Below are 20,810 nucleotides of genomic sequence, written 5' to 3'. Positions count from 1 at the left end.
AACATCCTGATTCAATGGGAAGGAGGCAGTGATCCCTGATTATCCAAAGTTGGAAGGATGGGAAAGCTGTGCAGTGATTCTGTACATTCAAGCTCAGTGAGGTAGCTTTGTCCCCAGGTGTGATTTTGGACTTTCCCCTCCTTTGGTGAAGTTTGATTTATTCACGGTGTCTCTTTCTGTTGCATCAGGGCACCATGAGAGGTCTGGGCATCTGATTGTGACCAGAAATGGACAGTAAGGAGGGGGACACAATCTGTACATTCCGATTGGAACTGACTCAGGAATCACAGCATCTTCTAATGAGTGGGGTGTGCAGCCAGCACTCCCACACTGCTCAATGCCTACACACGGGCTCAAAAGCATAAATATGGCCTCGATCTGATGGCTCTGTCTTGGTCATTGTAGCAGGGGTTGTACAGTCAGAGAAAACTGCATGCAGCATTTCTGAAACTTTCTCTTATCATTGCAGAAACGTTCAGCAAAACGTCACACTCTGGACTGGTCAAAGTTGGAAGCTGACAAAGACCAAGATGAATCTAAATTCACTAAACCTGCCTCAAACTCAAAGGTAATCACAGACCTGCCCAAACCTGGAGCTCCACGTGCTAAAGGGCTCAGCAATCCTTGAGTATAAAAGGTTGAAGATGTGGGACTGGGGTGGTGCAGCTCTCTAACATCTGTGCACAGCTCAGTGGAATTTATTTACACCCTGCGTGTGTTGCAAGTGTTTCCTCTTTTACTGATGGTCGATTTATTCAGGGATCATCGAGCACTCGTTGTGATCGCCAACAATACGGAGAGCTGGCCAACTTGAAGCAGTGGCTATCTGATCATTTCAGAACTGAAGGCACACCGAAGACCACTGCACGCCCTGGTGCATTGACTCAGATGGTTGGCCCTGTTCATTCTGACTGGTCGAAGATGCAGCCCAATTATTATCATGACAAAAATGTGCAGCCGATGTTACCCACCCTGCTCATTGTTTGCACGTTTTAAAGAGAGGCATGAGGTTGGGTCAGGGGGATTGGGACAAACCAGGTTTCAGACACCTGCCACATGAAGGCCCAGAGGAGCAGATTTTATACAGCAGACAGTTGCCTGTGTTACAGTAACCAAAACATTAACATCAGAACCAAAGATTGCCTTAGCCGATGTCTTGTACAGATTTAATAAATTCTCAGAGATAGAATACTTTACACTACCAACCACAAAGTGAGAATTTAATTCATCCTGTTATTCTCTCTTATAGAAACATAGAAAAATACAGTGCAGTACAGGCCCTTTGGCCCTCTGTTGCGCCGAGCTAAGCCCACCTAACCTACACTAGCCCACTATCCTCCATATGCCTATCCAATGCCTGTTTAAATGCCCATAAAGAGGGAGAGTCCACCACCGCTCCTGGCAGGGCATTCCATGAATTCACGACTCGCTGAGTAAAGAATCTACCCCTAACATCTGTCCTATACCTACCTCCCCTTAATTTAAAGCTATGCCCCCTCCTAATAGCTGACTCCATACGTGGAAAAAGGTTCTCATTGTCAACCCTATCTAAACCCCTAATCATCTTGTACACCTCTATCAAGTCACCCCTAAACTTTCTTTTCTCCAATGAAAACAGCCCCAAGTGCCTCAGCCTTTCCTCATATGATCTTCTTACCATACCAGGCAACATCCTAGTAAACCTCCTCTGCACCCCTTCCAGTGTCTCCACATCATTCCTATAGTATGGCGACCAAAACTGCACACAATACTCCAGATGCGGCCGCACTAGAGATTTATACAACTGCAACATAACCTCAGGACTCCGGAACTCAATTCCTCTACCAATAAAAGCCAGTACGCTATATGCCTTCTTCACAGCACTATTAACCTGGGTGCAACTTTCAGAGATCTGTGTACATGGACACCAAGATCCCTCTGCTCATCCATACTACCAAGTATCCGACCATTAGTCCAGTACTCCATCTTCTTGTTACTCTTACCAGAGTGAATCACTTCACACTTACCTACATTGAACTCCATTTGTCACCTTTCTGCCCAGCTCTGCAGCTTATCTATATCCTGCTGTGACCTGTCACATCCTTCCTCACTGTCAACAACTCCACCGACTTTCATATCATCCGCAAACTTGCTCACTCAACCTTCTGGCCCCTCCTCCAGGTCATTTATAAAAATGACAAACAGCAATGGTCCCAAAACAGATCCTTGCAGAACACTGCTAGTAACTGCACTCCAAGATGAACCTTTACCATCAACTACTACCCTCTGTCTTCTTCCAGCCAGCCAATTCCTAATCCAAACCTCTAACGCACCCTCAATGCCATACCTCCGTATTTTTTGCAGTAGCCTACCATGGGAATCTTATCAAATGCCTTACTAAAATCCATATGCACCACATCTACCGCTTTACCCTCGTCCACCTCCTGAGTTTCCTTCTCAAAGAATTCAATAAGGTTTGTGAGGCACGACCTGCCCTTCACAAAACCATGCTGACTATCCTTGCTCACATTATTCCTATCCAGATGTTCATAAATCCTCTCCCTTACAATTCTCTCTAAGACTTTGCCCACAACAGAAGTGAGACTCACCGGCCTATAGTTACTAGGGTTATCCCTACTCCCTTTTGTGAATAAGGGAACCACATTTGCTATCCTCCAGTCTTCTGGCACTATTCCTGTAGACAACAAGGACATAAAAATCAAGGCCAATGGCTCTGCAATCTCCTCCCTTGCTTCCCAGAGAATCCTAGGATAAATGCCAGCAGGCCCAGGGGACTTATCTATTTTCACCCTTTCCAGAATTTCCAACACTTCTTCTCTACATACCTCAAAGCCATCCATTCTAATTAATTGTGACTCAATATTCATATCGGCAACAATGTTCTGTTCCTGAGTGAATACTGATGAAAAGTATTCATTCAGTGTCTCCCCAATCTCTTCAGCCTCCACGCACAACTTCCCACTACTATCTTTGACTGGACCTATTCCTACCCTAGTCATTGTTTTATTCCTGACATACCTATAGAAAACCTTTGGGTTTTCCCTAATCCTACCAACCAAGGACTTCTCATGTCCCCTCCTTGCTGCTCTTAGCTCTGTCTTTAGATCCTTCCTGGCTACTTTATAACTCTCAATCGCCCCAATTGAATCTTCACACCTCATCTTTACTCTTCCCTTTAACAAGGGATTCCAATTCCTTATTAAACCACGGCTCCCTCACACGACCCTTTCCTCCCTGCCTGACAGGTACATACTTATCAAGGACACTCAATAGTTGCTCCTTGAACAAGCTCCACATATCGATTGTGCCCTTCCCTTGAAGCCTACTTTTCCAAGCCATGCATCCTAAGTCATGCCTCACCGCATCATAATTTCCCTGCCCCCAGCTATAACTCTTGCCCTGCATTGCACACTTACCCCTCTCCATCACTAGAGTAAAAGTCACCGAATTGTGGTCACTGTCCCCAAAGTGCTCACCTACCTCCAATTCTAACACCTGGCCTGGTTCGTTACCCAGAACCAAATCCAATATGGCCTCACCTCTTGTTGGCCTGTCTACATATTGTGTCAGGAAACCATCCTGCACACATTGGACAAACACCGACCCATCTAACGTACTCGAGCTATAGCTTTCCCAGTCAATATCTGGAAAGTTAAAGTCCCCCATAACAACCACCCTATTACTTTCACTCTTCTCCTGAATCATCCACGCAATCCTTTCTTCGACATCTCTAGGACTATTAGAAGGCCTGTAGAAAACTCCTAACAGGGTGACCTCACCTTTCCTATTTCTAACCTCAGCCCAAACTACCTCAGATGACGAGTCTTCATCCATCATCCTTTCCACTGCTGTAATACTATCTTTGACAAGCAATGCCACATCTCCCCCTCTTTTACCCCCACCTATGACCCTACCAAAACATTTAAACCCTGGAACCTGCAACAGCCATTCCTGTCCCTGTTCTACCCATGTCTCCGTAATAGCCACAACATTGAAATCCCAGGTACCTACCCACGCTGCAAGTTCACCTACCTTATTTCATATACTTCTCGCATTGAAGTATACACACTTCAAGCCACTTTCCTATTTACAGGCACCCTCCTTCGAGATTGATGCCATGTTCCTAACCTCCCTACATTCAAGGTCCTGCACCTAAAACTACAGTCTCGGTTCCCATGCCCCTACAGGGTTAGTTTAAACCCCCCCCAAGAGCACTAGCAAACCTCCCCCAAGGATACTGGTGCCCCTCAGGTTCAGGTGTAGACCATCCTGTTTATAGAGGTCCCACCTTCCCCAGAAAGAACCCCAGTTATCCAGATACCGGAATCCCTCCCTCCTGCACCAACCCTGTAGCCACGCATTTAACTGTTCTCTCTCTCTATTCCTTGACTCTCTATCACGTGGCACGGGTAACAAACCAGAGACAAAAACACTGTTAGTTCTAACTCTGAGCTTCCAACCTAGCTCCCTGAAAGCCTGCCTAACATTCTCATCCCTCTTCCCACCTATGTCGTTGGTGCCAATGTGGACAACGACTTCGGGCTGCTCCCCCTCCCCCTTAAAGACCCGGAAAACACGATCAGAGACCTCACGTACCCTTGCACCTGGAAGGCAACATAACAATCGTGAGTCTCTCTTGACCCCGCAAAACCGCCTATCTGTGCCCCGAACTATTGAGTCCCCAATAATTATTGCTGTGCTCTTCTCCACCCTCCCATTCTGAGCAACGGGGACAGGCTCCGTGCCAGAGGCCTGAACCCCATTGCTTACCCCTGGAAAGTCGTTCCGCCCTCAAGTATCCAAAACGGTATACTTGTTCTTGAGGGGAACGACAGCAGGGAGTCCCTGCACTGGCTGCTTCCTCCCAGTCCCCCTCACTGTCACCCATCTGTCTGCAATCTTTGGAGTTACTACTTCCCTAAAGCTCCCATCTATGACCCCCTCTGCCTCCCGAATGATCCTAAGTTCATCCAACTCCAGCTCCAGTTCCCTAACACGGTCTTGGAGGAGCTGGAGATAGGTGCACTTCCTGCAAGTGTAATCAGCAGGGACGACCACGGCATCCCTCACCTCAAACATGTTGTAAGAGGAACATTGCACTGCCTTCACTGCCATCCCTCTGAAAGTAACCTTTAAAAAAACTAGGTCTAAAGAATAGAAGCAAAATGCAGCGCTTACCTGGTTAGCACAACGGGTCTTATTATTAGGTTTGAGGAGGAGGGCGGGTGGGAGGTATGACCCCTGTAGTGCCTCGGGTTCCTCTCCTGCGCGCCTTGATAGGAACCTTCCAGGTAAGCTTGCGCTATACCAGCTTCCGGGTCCGCTCCGCGCATTTTTAAAAAAAAAATTAAATTTAAACCGTTAAAAAAAAATAACCGCGTCTACAACGAGACCGCCAAACTGCCCTTACCTGCTCCACCGAGAGAGTGAGGCCTAGGCCTTGGAGCTGCGTGCCTTTACCTACCTGCATTGCCACTTTTCATGGCTGTGTATCCTTCATATCCAGATCTCTAATGTCATAACTGCATTTCAAACCTTATTATTTCAGGTGTATTTCCTTTATCTGTTCATACTTCCAGTTGGTGTTATTTCATACAGTTCCACATTAAACTGCATATACCGCCGACCTGCCCAACTTGAAATCCATCTTGATCCTCTTTCAATTTTTCAAAAGGCATTTCACGATGATATTAATGAAAAAAAAAGTTACCAAACCATGTGTTAGAAGCCTGAATGGACAAAAGAATTGTGTTGAAAGAGGATTCAGAGGCAGGGACAAGGAAGGCTTTAGAGAAGGAGATTCAGAAGTTAGGTCAAGTGTCGATCCTTCTGTCCTCGGTATTTCTCAGCAATGCCAATCATTTAATTTCTTTTGCTGTTGTCTTCATAATATCTAATGTTTCCTGACCTGACCCTCATTAGCATTCATAGCTCGTTGATCACAAAGCTGATCACGTAAGATCCCTGTACTTCCAGATGAAACTTGGCACACTAGTTCTTTGCAAATCCAGATTTTTAAGGTAAATCAGGAAAAATATCCCGAGTCCCAAAATGAGCTCAGCGTTTAAGAGGAAAGAATTCAAAAGAATGGGTTGTCCTTCAATTACAAGCTGGACATTTTATCTGTTAAATAAACCTCCTCTGAAGCCTCTCGAGGTTTTCAGGAAGAGGTGGGCACCGCGGGGCTTGGACTGTTTCATTTCCCCCTCTAATTCTATTTTATTTAATCTCTGCCCCACCTTCACTTTTTCAATCACTTCGGCACTGCCCTCTGATGAGGAGGGCACTGTTTGTCACTGGCCACTCGGGTGTTTTCTTTCTTCCTGGTGGTGGAATATGAATAAAGTTTTCTGCACTCGTTGTTTCTTCACTGTGTCCTACACCTAGACACACACAATGTGGGTGCTGGGGAATACATCAGCACCACCGCTGTTTGGCAGTCGTGTGGAAAAGGAAAGAAAAATAAACCTCCTTTTACCATGCGAAAGAAATGTAATGAACAGATTCAGAAAAAATCCATTCATAAACAGTTAACCATCCTTAGCTGGTTCATGGTGGTGGCAAAGGCAGTTGTGAAAATCCCATGACTCAGTGTTTAATTTGACTCCTTAATTCTCACAATGTCTAAATGTACCCCTCGCTCTCACGACTCTCTCTGGGTAAGTGTGAGCGACAGTTTGGTGAGGCAAATGTTCAGCAGTGCCAAATATAATCACCTTTCTGCTTTTAAACACAGAAATCTTCAAGGAAACATTTCAGTCTGGATTTATTAAACTATAAATCTTCATTGACATCAATTCAAAGTTCAGAGAGTGAACAGGACAGAGATGAAGGAAGAAAATCCCCCAGGTTCTCGCTTGCCTCTGATGTTACCGGACTACATTCCAAAACAAAGGCCACAGCTGAGGAAGGCCAGCACCAGGGGAGTTCCCAGCAGGAACAGGTCAGTGATGTGTGTTAAAGGTTAAAGGGTCTTGTGATAATTCATACACACACAGCACAATGGAGTTTGTTTGTACCCTGCGCATGGTGGAGGAGTCTTTTTCGTTTTTTGATGAAGGTTGAGTTATTTAGGATTTAGGGCCTTGGTTCTTCGAGCACCTTAGTATGGCCAGCAATAATAAGAAATGGCAGTTCGAGAGACCTGGATAAGGCATGGGACACAGACTGCATACTGTGTTGTAATTGACCCAGGTATCATATAATATTTGTACCATCGTATCGTTATCATGAGTGAAGCAGACAGTGTCTCCTGCACTGCTTGTTCAGATGTGGGAGATACCAGATTGCAGTGGTCCCACTTCTGTCTTCATCTGTCCCCCTCCTGTGCTGGCAGCTTCTCTGCGTTTGGACAGCTCAGCTTGTCCACCTCCAACTGCCTCACCATTAGCCCTTGTTCTCCCATCACCAACTCCCACACTGAGGAATGGTCAGTTTCCCACAGCTCCTCTTCCAAAAGCTTAAGGTTCTCCAAACATCTGAGAGTCACATCCCAGCTTGTACACACCCGACTCCCCCTTTTACCCTTGTGTGCTCTAATATACATTTGCTTCTGATTGGTCCAAGCTTCGGTCTTAAGACTCTCAACCCTGCCTTTGAAACCATTAATGGCCTTTCCCAATCCTTTGTCACCTCCTGTGGGCCTCTAACCCTCCAATTCTTCTGACCTCTTCCAATGCTGGCCTCTTGCATCTCCCCAATTTCATCACTTCACCACCAGGGGCTGTGACTCCAGCTTCCCAGATCTCAGCAATGGAATCCCTTCCCTAAAGCTTTCCAAGTGTTCCTCCTTCTTAAAACCCGCTCTTTTGACAAAGGTTTAGACAATCCATTCCTAACATCTCCTCACACGTCTCTGTGTCCAACTTTCTTAGCTAACGCTTACCTAAAGGGCTTGGGTGTCACTTTACTACACTGAAGGCGCTACACGAATGCATGTTGCTTTGGTAAGAGGCAGTGTAGAGTGATTGATGCAGAGGATTGTGGTTAGCAACACTGGACACGTCACTCCATTTTCATTACAGAAACACATGTCACACCTTCTCAGCCTGAATTTGGCACAGAGTTTTCCCCATTACTGATCTTGGCTTCCTATTTTTTTCTAAAAATAATTGGCCAATGCCAGGGCCACCTGAGGTGAACCCGTGAAGGGAACGGCCCGAAGGAAGATGTTGTTCATCCTAAAGGAGGGAAGCAGGAGAAGGCCATTCGGCCCCTTGAGCCCGCTTTGTCATTCAATAAGATCATGGCTGAGCTTCCAGCTGAATGTGCACTTTCCAAACGGATCCCCATCCCTCGATCCCCGAAAATCCAAACACTGGATCAACCTCTGACTGAGCATCCACTGGGGCAAAGATTTCAAGGATTCACAATCTTTTGAATGAAGAGGTTCCTGTCATGTTATTGAACATTTGCAGGACAGTCTGAAGGGGAGGGTGAACAGTCCAAGGCTGTGGTTCACACTGAGACAGGACACACAGGCAGAAAGAGGGATAAGGTCCTCTAACAAGACCTTAGGGAGCTGGGTAGCAGAATGAAAAGCAGGACTTCAAAGGTTTGATCACTGTGTTAATGCTGGTGCCGCAGGTTAGTGAGTGTAAGAATGGGCAGGTAGAACAGAAGAACTCATGAAGGCATTGATGTATGAGGAAGGGCTTTAGAGTCCTGCATCGCTGGGGAAGGTAGGACCTGTATAATTCTGACAGGTTACACATGAACAGCAACAGAGTCCAACTTTAGGATAGGGGTGGTGTGGTGGTGGGTGCACTGAGTTTGCTCGTGCCTTTTGAAACCATTCTGGCAGGGGAATGGATTGTGGAGTGGAATCACATTGATGGGGGCTGCACGGACCTTGTAGAGGAAAAGCCAAGTCAATTTGGCAGGCAGCAGAATAATCATGGATAATCAGCATGGCTTTGTGAGGGGGAGATTGGGTTGACAAGTTTCATTGAGGTTTTTGGAGGATGTAACTGGATGTGTGGATGAGAGTGGTGTAATGGATGTAGTATACATGACTTTGGTTATAACCAGGTCACACATGGCAGACTGGTCAAGAAGGTAAGAGCCCAAGGTATCCAGGGTAATTTATGAAATTAGATCCCAACTGGCTTTAGTGGCGGGAGCCAGAGGATGATGGTCCAAGAGTGTTTTTGTGACTGGAAGCCCATGTCCAATAGCATATCCCAGGATGCAGTGCTTCATCCCTTGCTGTTTGTAGTGTACATTAATCACATCTAGACATGAATGTAAAAGGTTGATCAGTAAATTTGCAGATGACGAGGAAATTGGTGGTGAGGTCAATACTGAGGAAGAAAACCGAAAACTAGGATGATGAAAATGGGCTGATAAATTGGCAAATGGAGTTTAATCCTGAAAATTTTGAGGTGATGCATTTTGGGAGGACCAACAAGGTAAAGGAGTACTCAATGAATGGGGGCTCCCCAGGAATAGGAGAATCAGAGGGACCTTGACGTGCAACTCCATAAATCTTGAAGATAGCAGGACAGGAAGATAATGTTGACAAGAAGACATATGGCATACTTTCCTTTGTTAGTCAAGTCATTGAATGCAATAGCAGGGAGGTGAAGGTGGAGCTGTGTAAGACATCAATTAGGTCACAGCAGAAGTACTGTGTGAAGTCTGTTCAATGCACTACAGGAGGGATGTGATTGCACTGGAGGGGGTGCAGAGGAGATTCACCAGGATGTTGCCTGGACTGGAGCAATTCAGCCATGAAGAGAGATGGATGGGCTTGGGTTATTTTCCTTTAAGCAGAGAATGTTGAGGGAAAACATGATGAGGTGAATGAATTATAGGAATAGATAGCAAGAAAGAAACCTTTCCCCTTGAGAAGGGATCAATAACCAGAAAGCATACATTTAAGGTAAGGAGCAGGAGTTTAGGAGGGCTTGAAGAAATACTTTTTCACCCAAAGAGTGCTGGGTTTCTGGAACTTACCACTTAAATGTAAGGTAGAGGCGGGAAACATCATAATATTCAAGAAGTTTAGAATTGAAGCACCATAGCGTAGAAGGCTGTGGGCCCAGTGCTGGGAAGTGCCTCAAGAATAGCCAGCAGTTTGATGGCTGGGTGAGCATAATGGGCCCCAATGGCCTCTTTCTGTGCTGTAACTCTCCATGGTCACCCAGTTCTACGAAGGATATTATTAAACTGCAGAGGGTTCAGAAGAGCTTTACCAGGATGTTGCCGGTTATGGAAGGTTTGAGTTATAAGGAAAAGATGGATAGGCTGGGACACTCTTCCCTGGAGGGTAGGAGGTTGAGAGGTAGGAAAATGGTTCATACAGGTCAAGGAGGGAAGTAAAAGAGAGGGTGGAGTTGCATTGCTGGTCAGGGACAATATCACGGCTGTGCTAAAGAAGGACACTATGGCGGTCTTGCGTAGTGAGGCATTATAGGTGAAGCTGAGAAATAAGAAGGGTGCAGTTACATTGTTGGGGCTGTATTACAGACCTCCCAACAGTGAGTGTGAGGTAGAAGAACAAATAGGTAAACAGATTATGAATAGATGTAGAAGCAATAGGGTAGTGGTGATGGGAGATTTTAATTTTCCCAACATTGACTGGGATACACTTAGCGTCAGAGGTCTGGATGGGGTAGAATTTGTACGGAGCATTCAGGAGAATTTTCTAGAGCAGTATGTCAATCGGCCTACAAGGGAAGGGGCTATATTGGACCTGCTACTGGGGAACGAGCCAGGACAAGTGGTTGAAGTTGTAGTGGGGGATTTCTTTGATCACAATTCTGTAAGTTTTAGAATGCTCATAGATAAAGAAGAGAGTTGTCCTCAGGGAAGAGTTCTAAACTGGGCCAAAGCAAATTATATCAAAATTAGGCAGGAGCTGGGAAATGTGGATTGGACACAGCTATTTGAAGGGAAGTCCATATTTCAGATGTAGGAGGCTTTCAAAGATAGGTTAACGGTAGTGCAGGATAGGCAAAGGATAGGAAGGGCATGATTCATGAACCGTGGATAACAGGAGAAATTGTATGACTAGCCAAGAGGAAAAGGAAAGTGTACATAAGGTCTAGGCAGCTAAGAACAGAACGGGCCCTGGAGGAATATCAGAAGAGTAGGGCAAGTCTTAAACAAGGAATCAAACGTGCGAAAAGGGGACATGAATTAGCTTCAGCGAGCAGAATTAAGGAAACTCCCAAAGCATTTTATTCTTATATAAGAAGCAAGTGGGTAACTAGAGAAAGGATTGGTCCACTAAAAGATAATGAAGGAAGGCTGTGTGCCAAACCTGAGAGAATAGGTGAGATTCTGAATGCTTACTTTGCATCAGTGTTCACGGAGGAGAGGAACATGATGAATCTTGAGATTAGAGAAAGAAGTATGATTAGTCTGGATCATGTTGGCATAAGTAGGGAAGATGTGTTGGGTATGCTAGAGGTTATTAAGATGGACAAATCCCCAGGACCGGATGGGATCTATCCAGGTTGCTGAGGGAGGCGAGAGAGGAAATTGAGGGAGGACCTGATGGAGGTTTACAAAATAATGAAGGGTACAGACAGGGTGGATAGAGACAAGCTTTTTCCCAGGGTAAAGGTTTCAATAACCAGAGGTCATGCTTTCAAGGTGAGAGGTGGAATGTTTAAGGGGGATACATGTGACAAGCACTTCACACAGAGGGTGGTGGGTGTTTGGAACGAATTGCCAGCAGAGGTGGTAGAGGCAGGCACAGTAGATTCATTTAAGATGTGTCCAGACAGATGCATGAGTAGGTGGGGAGCGGAGGGATAAAAATACTGAGGAATTAACCGAGATTTAGATAATACGCTTGGATCGGCTCAGGCTTGAAGGGCTGAAGGGCCTGTTCCTGGGCTGTAAATTTTCGTTGTTCTTTGTTCTTTGTAATTCAGTGAGCAGAACTTCTCTCATTCATAAAAGCATGAGGGGTACAGATGGGGTTAATGGTTGTTCTCTTTTCCCGAGGGTGGGGGATTTCAAGACTAGAGGGACACATATTACAGGGGAGAGGTTTAAAAAGACACGAGGCAAACTTTGTACACAGAGGGTCATTCACGTGTGGAATGAACTTCCTGAGGAAGTGGTGGATATGGGTACAATACTATATTCAAAAGACATTTGGATCAGGACGTGAATAGGAGGGGGATGGGCCAGGTACAGGAGGGTGAGATTAGTTTAGTTTGTGATCATGTTTGGCATGGACTGGCTGGAACAAAGGGTCTGTTTCTGTGCTGTATGATTCTATGACTCAGTCTTAATTGTCCAAGCCTTTATCCTGAGACTATGGCCCTAGTTCTACAGTCACCAACCAGAGGTAATGGACCTTAAGCTTCTACCTGTCAGGCTCATTCTGAGTTATTATGTAAGATGGTCACCAACAAATCCAAATTGAAATTCTGGGGAATCCTTTTTACCCAGAAAGTTGTTTAAATGCAGAACTCACTACCACACAACACACGAGGTACATTTCAGGGGATGCTGGTTTAACCTGACACTGAAACTAATTATGATTATGTTGGAATGAAGATGGTTGGGAAGATGCTTGCCTGGAGCATGATGGATCATTTGGGATGAAAGGACTTTCTCACTGCCTGGGATTCTATGTAACTCAAAGAAAGATCTAGAACAACCTAAGTCCCACTGTAATACCTCACAGCACCAAGGTCCTGGGTTTGATTCCACCCTCGGTCGACTGTCTGTGTAGAGTTTGCACACTTTCCCTGTCTCTGTGTGGGTTTCCTCCGGATATTCTGGTTTCCTCCCACTATCCAAGGATGTGCAGTTCAGGTGGATTGTTCATGCTAAATTGACCAGAGTGTTCAGGAATGTGTAGGTTAGGTGGATTTGCCATGGGAAATGCAGGGTCACAGGGGTTGGGTTAAGGGTACATCTGGATGGGATGATCTTGGAGGAACAGTGTGGACTCAATGGGCTGAATGGGCTGTTTCCGCACTGCAGTTATTCTATGATCCCTGAAACATTATTTCTGCCTGATCATTGCTAACTCCTTTCTGAATATAAACACAGGAACCTCCAACACAGCCCGATTCTAGTCTGGACTCAGTGAAAAGGAAACTTCCTAAGACACAGCTTCCCAGATCTGAGAGTGAGGCAGCACCTGATCAAAATGAAACAATCTCCAAATCTCCAGCCACAGCTGATGAGGTCAACCGTGAAGAGACTGAGCAACAGGAAGGGGTCAGTGAAGTGTTTGAGAGGGTTTGAGGGTTACGATGGGTGTACTGTCAATTTGAAGCATAAACAGCACAATTGGGTTTCCTTGTGCACAGGCTGGGATCCTGAAGGTTTCCCTCTTTTGGGGATGGGTAATTTATTCAGGATGTCTGAATCTACTGCCTGAGTAATTAAGCAATGTCATGGACACCAGCACGAATTAGAGACGGTAAACTAAAAGCTGGGGACATCTGGGGCCTTCCAGAAATGGACACACATGAGATGGCATCTGATCTGTGCCAGTCTCTGGCAAATTACTCAGTCAGCGCCCTGTATTTGTGCTGCCTCATCACTATTGCTTCATCACAGGGTGACGTCCTTCCTTCCATTGTTTCTGTTTTATTCAGTTTTTGCAGAATTCCCCTTGATCTTTTCACTGAACTTCAGCTTCATCGTTTCCATCCCATCCAAAGATGTTCAAGAAATGTAATTTCCTAGCTGTAAATAACTATATTTACCAACAGCAGCAGGAACCTCCATTTACACAGAACCCTGAACAGAATGAAATGTCCCAAGATGTGTCACTGGAACCTTACAAATCAAACTGAGACATTGAACTGCAGACTGTATTAGATATTGAGCCAGATGACCACAAGTTTGATCAATGGGATGGGCTTTTTAGGAATGTCTTAACTGAGAAAAACAAGGTGGAGAGGCCGAGAGAAGAACTTCCAGAGGTTCAAACGGAGGCAACTGAACACTGAGCCTTCGAGGGGAGACCAACAAATGCTGGTGGTGCACGAGAGCCTAGTATTGGATGAGTACAGATATCTCCGAGGATTGTGGGGCTGGGGAAGATGACATAGTTACAAAGGGGCATTTAAGACTATAGATGTGTTTGACAAGGGGATTCAAGATGTTAAAAATCAAGTTGTTGCTTGACCCAGAGTCAGTGTAGATCAGGGTGAACATCGGGGTAAGTTAGGGAATAGTACTTAGCGCGAGATAAGACACAAGCAGCAGAGTTTTAAACAGCCTCACGTTTACGGAGGGTAGAATGTGGGAGGCCAGCCTGGACAGTGCTGGAATAATTGAGCCGAGAAGGAACAAAGGCACTGATGGGTGTTTTAGCAGCAGATGCGCTGGGACAAGGGCAAATAACCAGTTTTAGTGATGGTGTGGATACAAGGCTGGGTAGCTCATCCCACAGTCAAATATGACACAAAGGTTTCAAACGGACTGGTTGCCAGGTAAAGGGATGGACTGAGTTGTTAGGGAACAAATGGGGCTGGGACTGCAAACAGCAGCTTCAACCTTCCCAATCTTTGATTGGAAGACAATTTTGCTCATCCGTTTGGGATATCCAATAAACAGTCTGATAATTTAGCAACAACAGAGGAGTCAAAAAAGTCAAAAAATCTCCTGACTTCTTGGATAAAAGCCACAAGTCACAGCATCTGCTGGAAGGAAGGCAGGTAGAAATCAAATTACTTTTTTCAGGCTTTAATTTGTTTTCTTTCCAGAAAAACAGTCAGAGGAATTTTGATGGCTTCTAAAAAATCATTCACATCCACAAGTTTTTCGGTTACATATTTGGTAGCAGGCAGATTGTCCTTTGTCAGTGACAATTGATCACCATTGCTGGCAGGTGGAACTAGACTGGGTTGGGATATCTGGTCGGCATGGACGGGTTGGACTGAAGGGTCTGTTTTTGAGCTGTACATCTCTATGACTCAATGACTCTATTCCACAGACCAATCAACTACTTGTTGCCAGCTGACTCTCATATCGTTCACTATCCCTGGATCTATTACAGCTGGAGTGAACCTCCCCTTAACTACTTGAACAAACAGCAGTGTAAACAGCACTTACAATGAGTGTTAGTAGGCTGTTTTTAAAAAGTACCACAAACGCTTCTAAAATCTTTGTTTTCTTTTGAAATAGTCATAGAGTCATAGAGATGTACAGCACAGAAATAGACCGTTCAGTCCGACTCATCCATACTGACCAGATATCCTAAATTAATCTCGTCCCATTTGCCAGGACCTGGCCCATATTCCTCTAAACCCATCCTATTCATAATTCCATCCAGGTTTCCATTAAATGTTGTAATTGAACCAGCCTCCACCACATTCCCTGGGAGCTCATTCCATACACATACCACCCTCTGCGCGTTGTCCCTCTCATCCTAAACCTATGCCCTCTCGTTCTGGACTCTCCCATCCCATGGAAAATACCTTGTCTATTTACCATATCCATGCCCCTCATGACTTTATAAAACTCTACAAAGTCACCCTCAGCCTCCGATGCTCCAGAGAAAACAGCCCTAGCATATTCAGCCTCTCCCTACAGCTCAAACCCTTCAACTCTGGCAACGTCCATGTAAATCTTCTCTGAACCCTTTCATGTTTCACAACATCTTTCTTGAAGGAAGGAGACCGGAATTGGATGCAATATTCCAAAAGTGTCCTAACCAATGTCCTGTACAGCTGCAACATAACCTCCCAACTCCTATAGTCAATGCTCTGACCAATAAAGGAAAGCATACCAAATGCCTTCTTCGCTATCCTAACAACCAGCAACTCTACTTTCAAGGAACTATGAACTTGCACTCCAAGGTCTCTTTTTTTCAGCAACGCACCCCAGGACCTTACCATTAAGTGTATAAGTCCTGCCCTGATCTGCCTTTCCAAAATGCAGCGCCTCACATTTATTTACATTAACCTCCATCTGCCACTCCTCAGCCCATTGGCCCATTTGATCAAGATTCCGTTGTCATTGGAGGTAACCTTCTTTGCTGTCCACTACATCTCCAATTTTGATGTCATCTGCAAACTTACTAACCATACCTCCTACGTTCACATCCAAGTCATTTATATAAATGATGAAAAGCAATGGACCCAGTACTGATCCTTGTGGCACACCACTGGTCACAGGCCTCCAGTCTGAAAAGCAAGCCTGCACCACCACCCTCTGTCCCTTTTCCCATTTCAATTAAAAATACTGAAAAATAAAGGAATACAGTCTTTACCATTTCAGTGGGTTGGGAGAGAGTGGTGGTGTGGGGGGTAACTGGAATCAGACCTGTCAACCCCAGCAAGAGCTAACTTGCAGCCACTGGGGCTACCTGGAACACTCCAGTCCACCATTTCAAGGCTCATTCCAGTGTTCTGGTTTTAAAAAAGCAGCAAAGCCAAAGAAATCCTCACTCCCTCACTACACAATTTCTCACCTCCCCCCACACTCCCGATACATGATCCATGCCAACTTAGAGCTCTATACCCACCTTGATGCCAATTAAGAACCAACCCATGAACCTTCCACTCACCTTCACAGCTTCTTATAGCCCCAATGGCAGCTTAGCTTCATTTTATGCGAACTCATTGACCCCCCACTCGCTGGGAACATCTCATGAGGAGCCCTCCCTTCCCATGGTGAGATGAAATTAAATCAAGTTCTCCAGACTACACTCGATTAAACATGATACACTTATTGAGAAAATCCCATTGGGTACTTTTAAGCCACTTAAACCTTTTTAAAATCAAACATTTGTATTTCTTGTCCCACATCGAAAGCAACTATACCCTTATAGCCTCTCTGAAGTTGTTAACTTAAAGGCACCCAATAGTGAGAGTTAGACGTTGTTGATGCTTTCGGGAAGAAGTAATACTGTAATGATAGCAACCAAGTTTATGTCAAATAACATCTACTGAAGCATCAAGCCACGATTTTTTTACAACTGCAGGCTGACTTTTTGTTTCAATATTTAAAGTGCTGCAGCTTAACATGACTTGACAATTCCACAGAGCTCATCCACTTTATGTATCTTCATGTCTAATCTAAATAATACCAACAGGAGACATGGACTCCTCAAAAGGGTTGCCTGGCCGTCTCCAAAAGAGGTAACAGAACATCTCCAAAAGGATACCTTACCACTCCACAGAACTTTGCTAGGCTCAGACACTTTCCTCAATGGCACAAAATCCCATGTTTCTGGCGTGGTTCTGAAACCTCAATGGCCAGAGTTGCTTGTGGTGAAGGCGGTCACTTTTTTGAATGTGCTGCCGTCTGCCTGAAGAGTGGCCGTGTGGAAAATGTCCCCACCCACTGCCCACTGGCCAGTGAGATGGTCGGTGCCAGGTTCAAGCATGGCATTTTCAGATTCTGGCAGCTGGTGCAGTTCTGGCTGTCACATCGAACCTTTCAAAAGCTTAATCTCTTGTATCCAGGGATATTTAATTCCCAATTGTGCTTGCTGTTTTTTGGACCAGGCCTCTCTTTTTAACCGAAAATGACGTTCCCATGTGACTGCCATCGATCGTATTTACCACACTCCATGGATTCATACACATGGAAGCCGAATTTATCCCATACTGAATTGTCTTCTTTTTGTGTTGTCAATTCATCACATATCTCTTTGCTCCCCTCCAATGTTGTCCCTGGATTCCTTTCTCCTGCACACTTAATTTAAACCTTCCCCTTAGTACGAGCAAGCCCCCCTGCAAAAATAGAGACTGACTAAGTAGGGTGGCACGGTGTGGCTCAATGGTTAGCACTGCTGCCTCACAGCACCAGGGACCTGGGTTTAATTCCACCCTTGGTCAACTGTCTGTGTGAAGTCTGTGTGGGTTTCCTCTGGGTGCTCTGGTTTCCTCCCATGAGGAAGTCCAAAACTGTGTAGGGTAGATGGATTGGCCATGCTCAGTTGTCCATAATGTGCAGGCTAGTTGGATTAGCCATGGCAACACACGAATAAGGTTGTGGGGTGGGGGTGGGGGGTTTAGTCTGGGTGGGATGCTCTTTGGAGGGTCAGTGTGGACTCAATGGGCCAAATAGACTGCTTCTGCACTATTGGGATTCTAGAAACTGCCCTTTTTATTTTTAAACAGAGGCAAACTCACAGACTGAAAAAAACCTCTGCAGTTGTGGCCTGTCCCTCAGAAAGTCCCTTCTAATGCTGGTATCACTGATGATTCCACGTGAATCTCCCTCTAGTGGCTCATGTTTGAGTGCTTGATACTGGTCATCACTACAACTATTGTGTCCAATTTTTAATGGATAGTTTGATTTTCAGGATGGTTGGAAGGCACTGCTGGAGTCCGATAGTAATCCACAAATATCGGAAGCTGGAGCGTCTGGAAAAGTATCTGATACTTCGAGTGATCAAGCTGCAACCAAGGTTCTTGGACAGGCTCCTGAGGGTGAAGACATTTTTGAAATGATGGTTTCCTTGGCATTGAATGAACTGGAGATGGAAGCAAGTGATACTGAAGAGCAGGTGAGATGAAGGATTTATAAAAACAGAAATGTTGTTCAGGCATTGATTGTCTAATTGTTTCCAATTAGTTTATTGCTGACAGAAACAACACACTGTTGAAGGTTTTCATTGTGCAGTCACTGAGGCAGACACAAGAATGACAAACTTCAAAGTGAGCAACAATTTATACTTGCTTACTGTGGACAGGGCAAGGGACATACTGTTAGATAGAATCAGCCAGTTGATGTGATGTATAGATTTTGCACTGCACTGACAATGAAATCTTAAACCTCTTTACCCATTGGTGCAGGAGGCAGAGTGTCATTTTGGCTTGACATGAGCATTCCTGTCTTGCCTTGTCCTTTTTTTGCTCTTTGTCCCCTCCGTCAGAGATACCAGTCTCATCACTTTAGTCTTGCTTTGCCATTTAGCAGGGGCACAAAGTTTGTCACGGTTATCAGCAAGCCGCAGTCAGATCAGGGCGGGCAGTCTTCACTCGGGGCTCCCAGCACCATGAAGAAAATGTGTCTGTGCAGGCTTGGAGGGCTGAAGGGCCTGTTCCTGTGCTGTTTTGTTCTTTGTTCAAAGTAAAAGGGCTGCCTCTGACTCCAGCTTGGGGCCTGCTCAGTCCAGTCAGAGCCAAGGTTGGTTGGTTGTCTCCAAGTAACAATGAGCAGCTAAATGTAAGGCGGCCAATCAGCCATCTTGATTCTTTCTGCCAAATTGGAGGTTGTTTTCCTTCTGGGGTGAGAGGGAGGCAGGTGTTAAGGGAGATGAGTGTGGGTGGCACCACCATTACTGTCGGCACAGGTAGGGAAGCAGCAGAGTGGGCAGACAGGATTCATGGTGTCAGGGGTTTGGGTGGGAAGACAATGAGTGAGGCAAGACATTATGGACAATAATGCCAGTGATAGAGACATGAAACTTGGTGGGAGCTGAGAACAGTGCCAGGGAGAGTGTCAGTGTGAGGTAACAGAGAGAGGGTGGTGACACTTACATTTGTGGAGTCTAGAAGGACATTGATCTTCTTCTGCCAGAGCTGGTTATTGCTTCAGGCAACTCCGACTGCTCACACCCAGGTGGCAACCTCGGAGCAGGCTGGCATAGCCTAGTGTCATGGCCTCCACTGCTGGCCCTGGGGGAGAAGGATATCCTGCCGCTGCACCAGCCCATCCAGCAGGATCTCCAAGTCACTGCCCACACAGCGAGTTGCCTGTCCACTATGTCTACAGCGAAAGTCAGGAACCATGCAGCCCAACTCCATACTGATGGTGCTCGGCTGGGTGCATTACCAGCTTTTAACCCTGGTGCAGATGCTGATGAATTCTGGGACATCCGCTGTGTGGCAGGTTGCCCTTCGCACTCCCCCCAACCTGAACCCCAAAAACCGCTAACCCTGAGATACAGGTTGCCCTCCCCACCAGCACCAACACATGGCAGTGTTACCCACATTCATTTCCCTTCATACCTGCCTCCCTCTCTTTCCAGAACAAAAACAACCCCCAGGAAGAGTCTAGATGGGTGATAGTTGCCTTACATTTGGCTCCTCATTCGTATTTGGAGGTTGCTTTGGGAATGGTGTGTGCCAAAGTCGTCTCAGTGGTGAGGGATGTCATGGTGACATAGGTTGTTAATGAGGTGCATTTGGCAAAATAGGGTCCGAAAATTCACCAAGTCCTGTGGTGAAAAATCCTCAAAAAAAAACCTCAACTGCCTCAGCCAAATGAACCTTACAAATCAATACATCTAGTCCACTGTTACATGTGATTTTGTAACTGGACATCTCAAGCCACAAGATTGTGTAAAGTATTACACGAAAACTGAGAACAACTCGGGCTCTCACTTCCCCTTTCTAGGAGTCATATATTTTCAGAGTTAGCAAACTGTCCTCTGCAGACAAAAGGAACATGTCCAAGTTTGGTACCTTTTGTTGCTTTAAATACTTTATGGTGCATTCTCTCCGGCAGTGCCCCAGTGTCTACTTGGCAACATAACAGCACCCTTTTCTCATGCAAGTATAAATCACTGCTCCTTTTGAAACTTGGCATTGTGCACATGTCCTGATGAAGACAAAACTCTTGAAGAGCATCTCTTTCTCCAGCACTATTCAAGTCTCTTCTCATCAGTTGTTTTAATCCTAATTAGTACCCTCTAAATAGTGTTCAAAATGACAGATCTATCGAGGCAGCAAATGCATTTCTGTTACGTGCTGTATTTGTACTAGTTATTGGGAAGAGTTTAAAATACCAAAAAGACAATTTAATACTAATATTTATTCTTTTTTAAAATAAAATCACAGAGAGAGACGCCATTTGAAAACTGGTGACAGATGTAAAAAGGTGATTTATTTCCTGAAGTAGTGGTGACAGACCGAAAACAAGGCATC

The 20,810-nt window shown here is 45.3% G+C and overlaps 1 protein-coding gene across 1 annotated transcript in view; it reads left to right on the top strand.

The window, feature by feature from the left end:
- The window catches only part of LOC132817661 (uncharacterized), a 63,681-nt gene that overhangs the window by 16,177 nt on the left and 26,694 nt on the right, over window positions 1-20,810 (top strand). The window contains exons 5-9 of the mRNA XM_060828161.1: window positions 470-568; window positions 6,737-6,943; window positions 13,021-13,191; window positions 18,242-18,445; window positions 20,728-20,755. Of these exons, the coding sequence (XP_060684144.1) occupies window positions 470-568; window positions 6,737-6,943; window positions 13,021-13,191; window positions 18,242-18,445; window positions 20,728-20,755 (709 nt within the window). The remainder of the gene's footprint in view (window positions 1-469; window positions 569-6,736; window positions 6,944-13,020; window positions 13,192-18,241; window positions 18,446-20,727; window positions 20,756-20,810) is intronic.

This window comes from Hemiscyllium ocellatum, chromosome 7, assembly GCF_020745735.1.
Source record: "Hemiscyllium ocellatum isolate sHemOce1 chromosome 7, sHemOce1.pat.X.cur, whole genome shotgun sequence".
Lineage (NCBI taxonomy): Eukaryota > Metazoa > Chordata > Chondrichthyes > Orectolobiformes > Hemiscylliidae > Hemiscyllium > Hemiscyllium ocellatum.
This window is presented reverse-complemented; position numbering and strand designations above follow the sequence as displayed.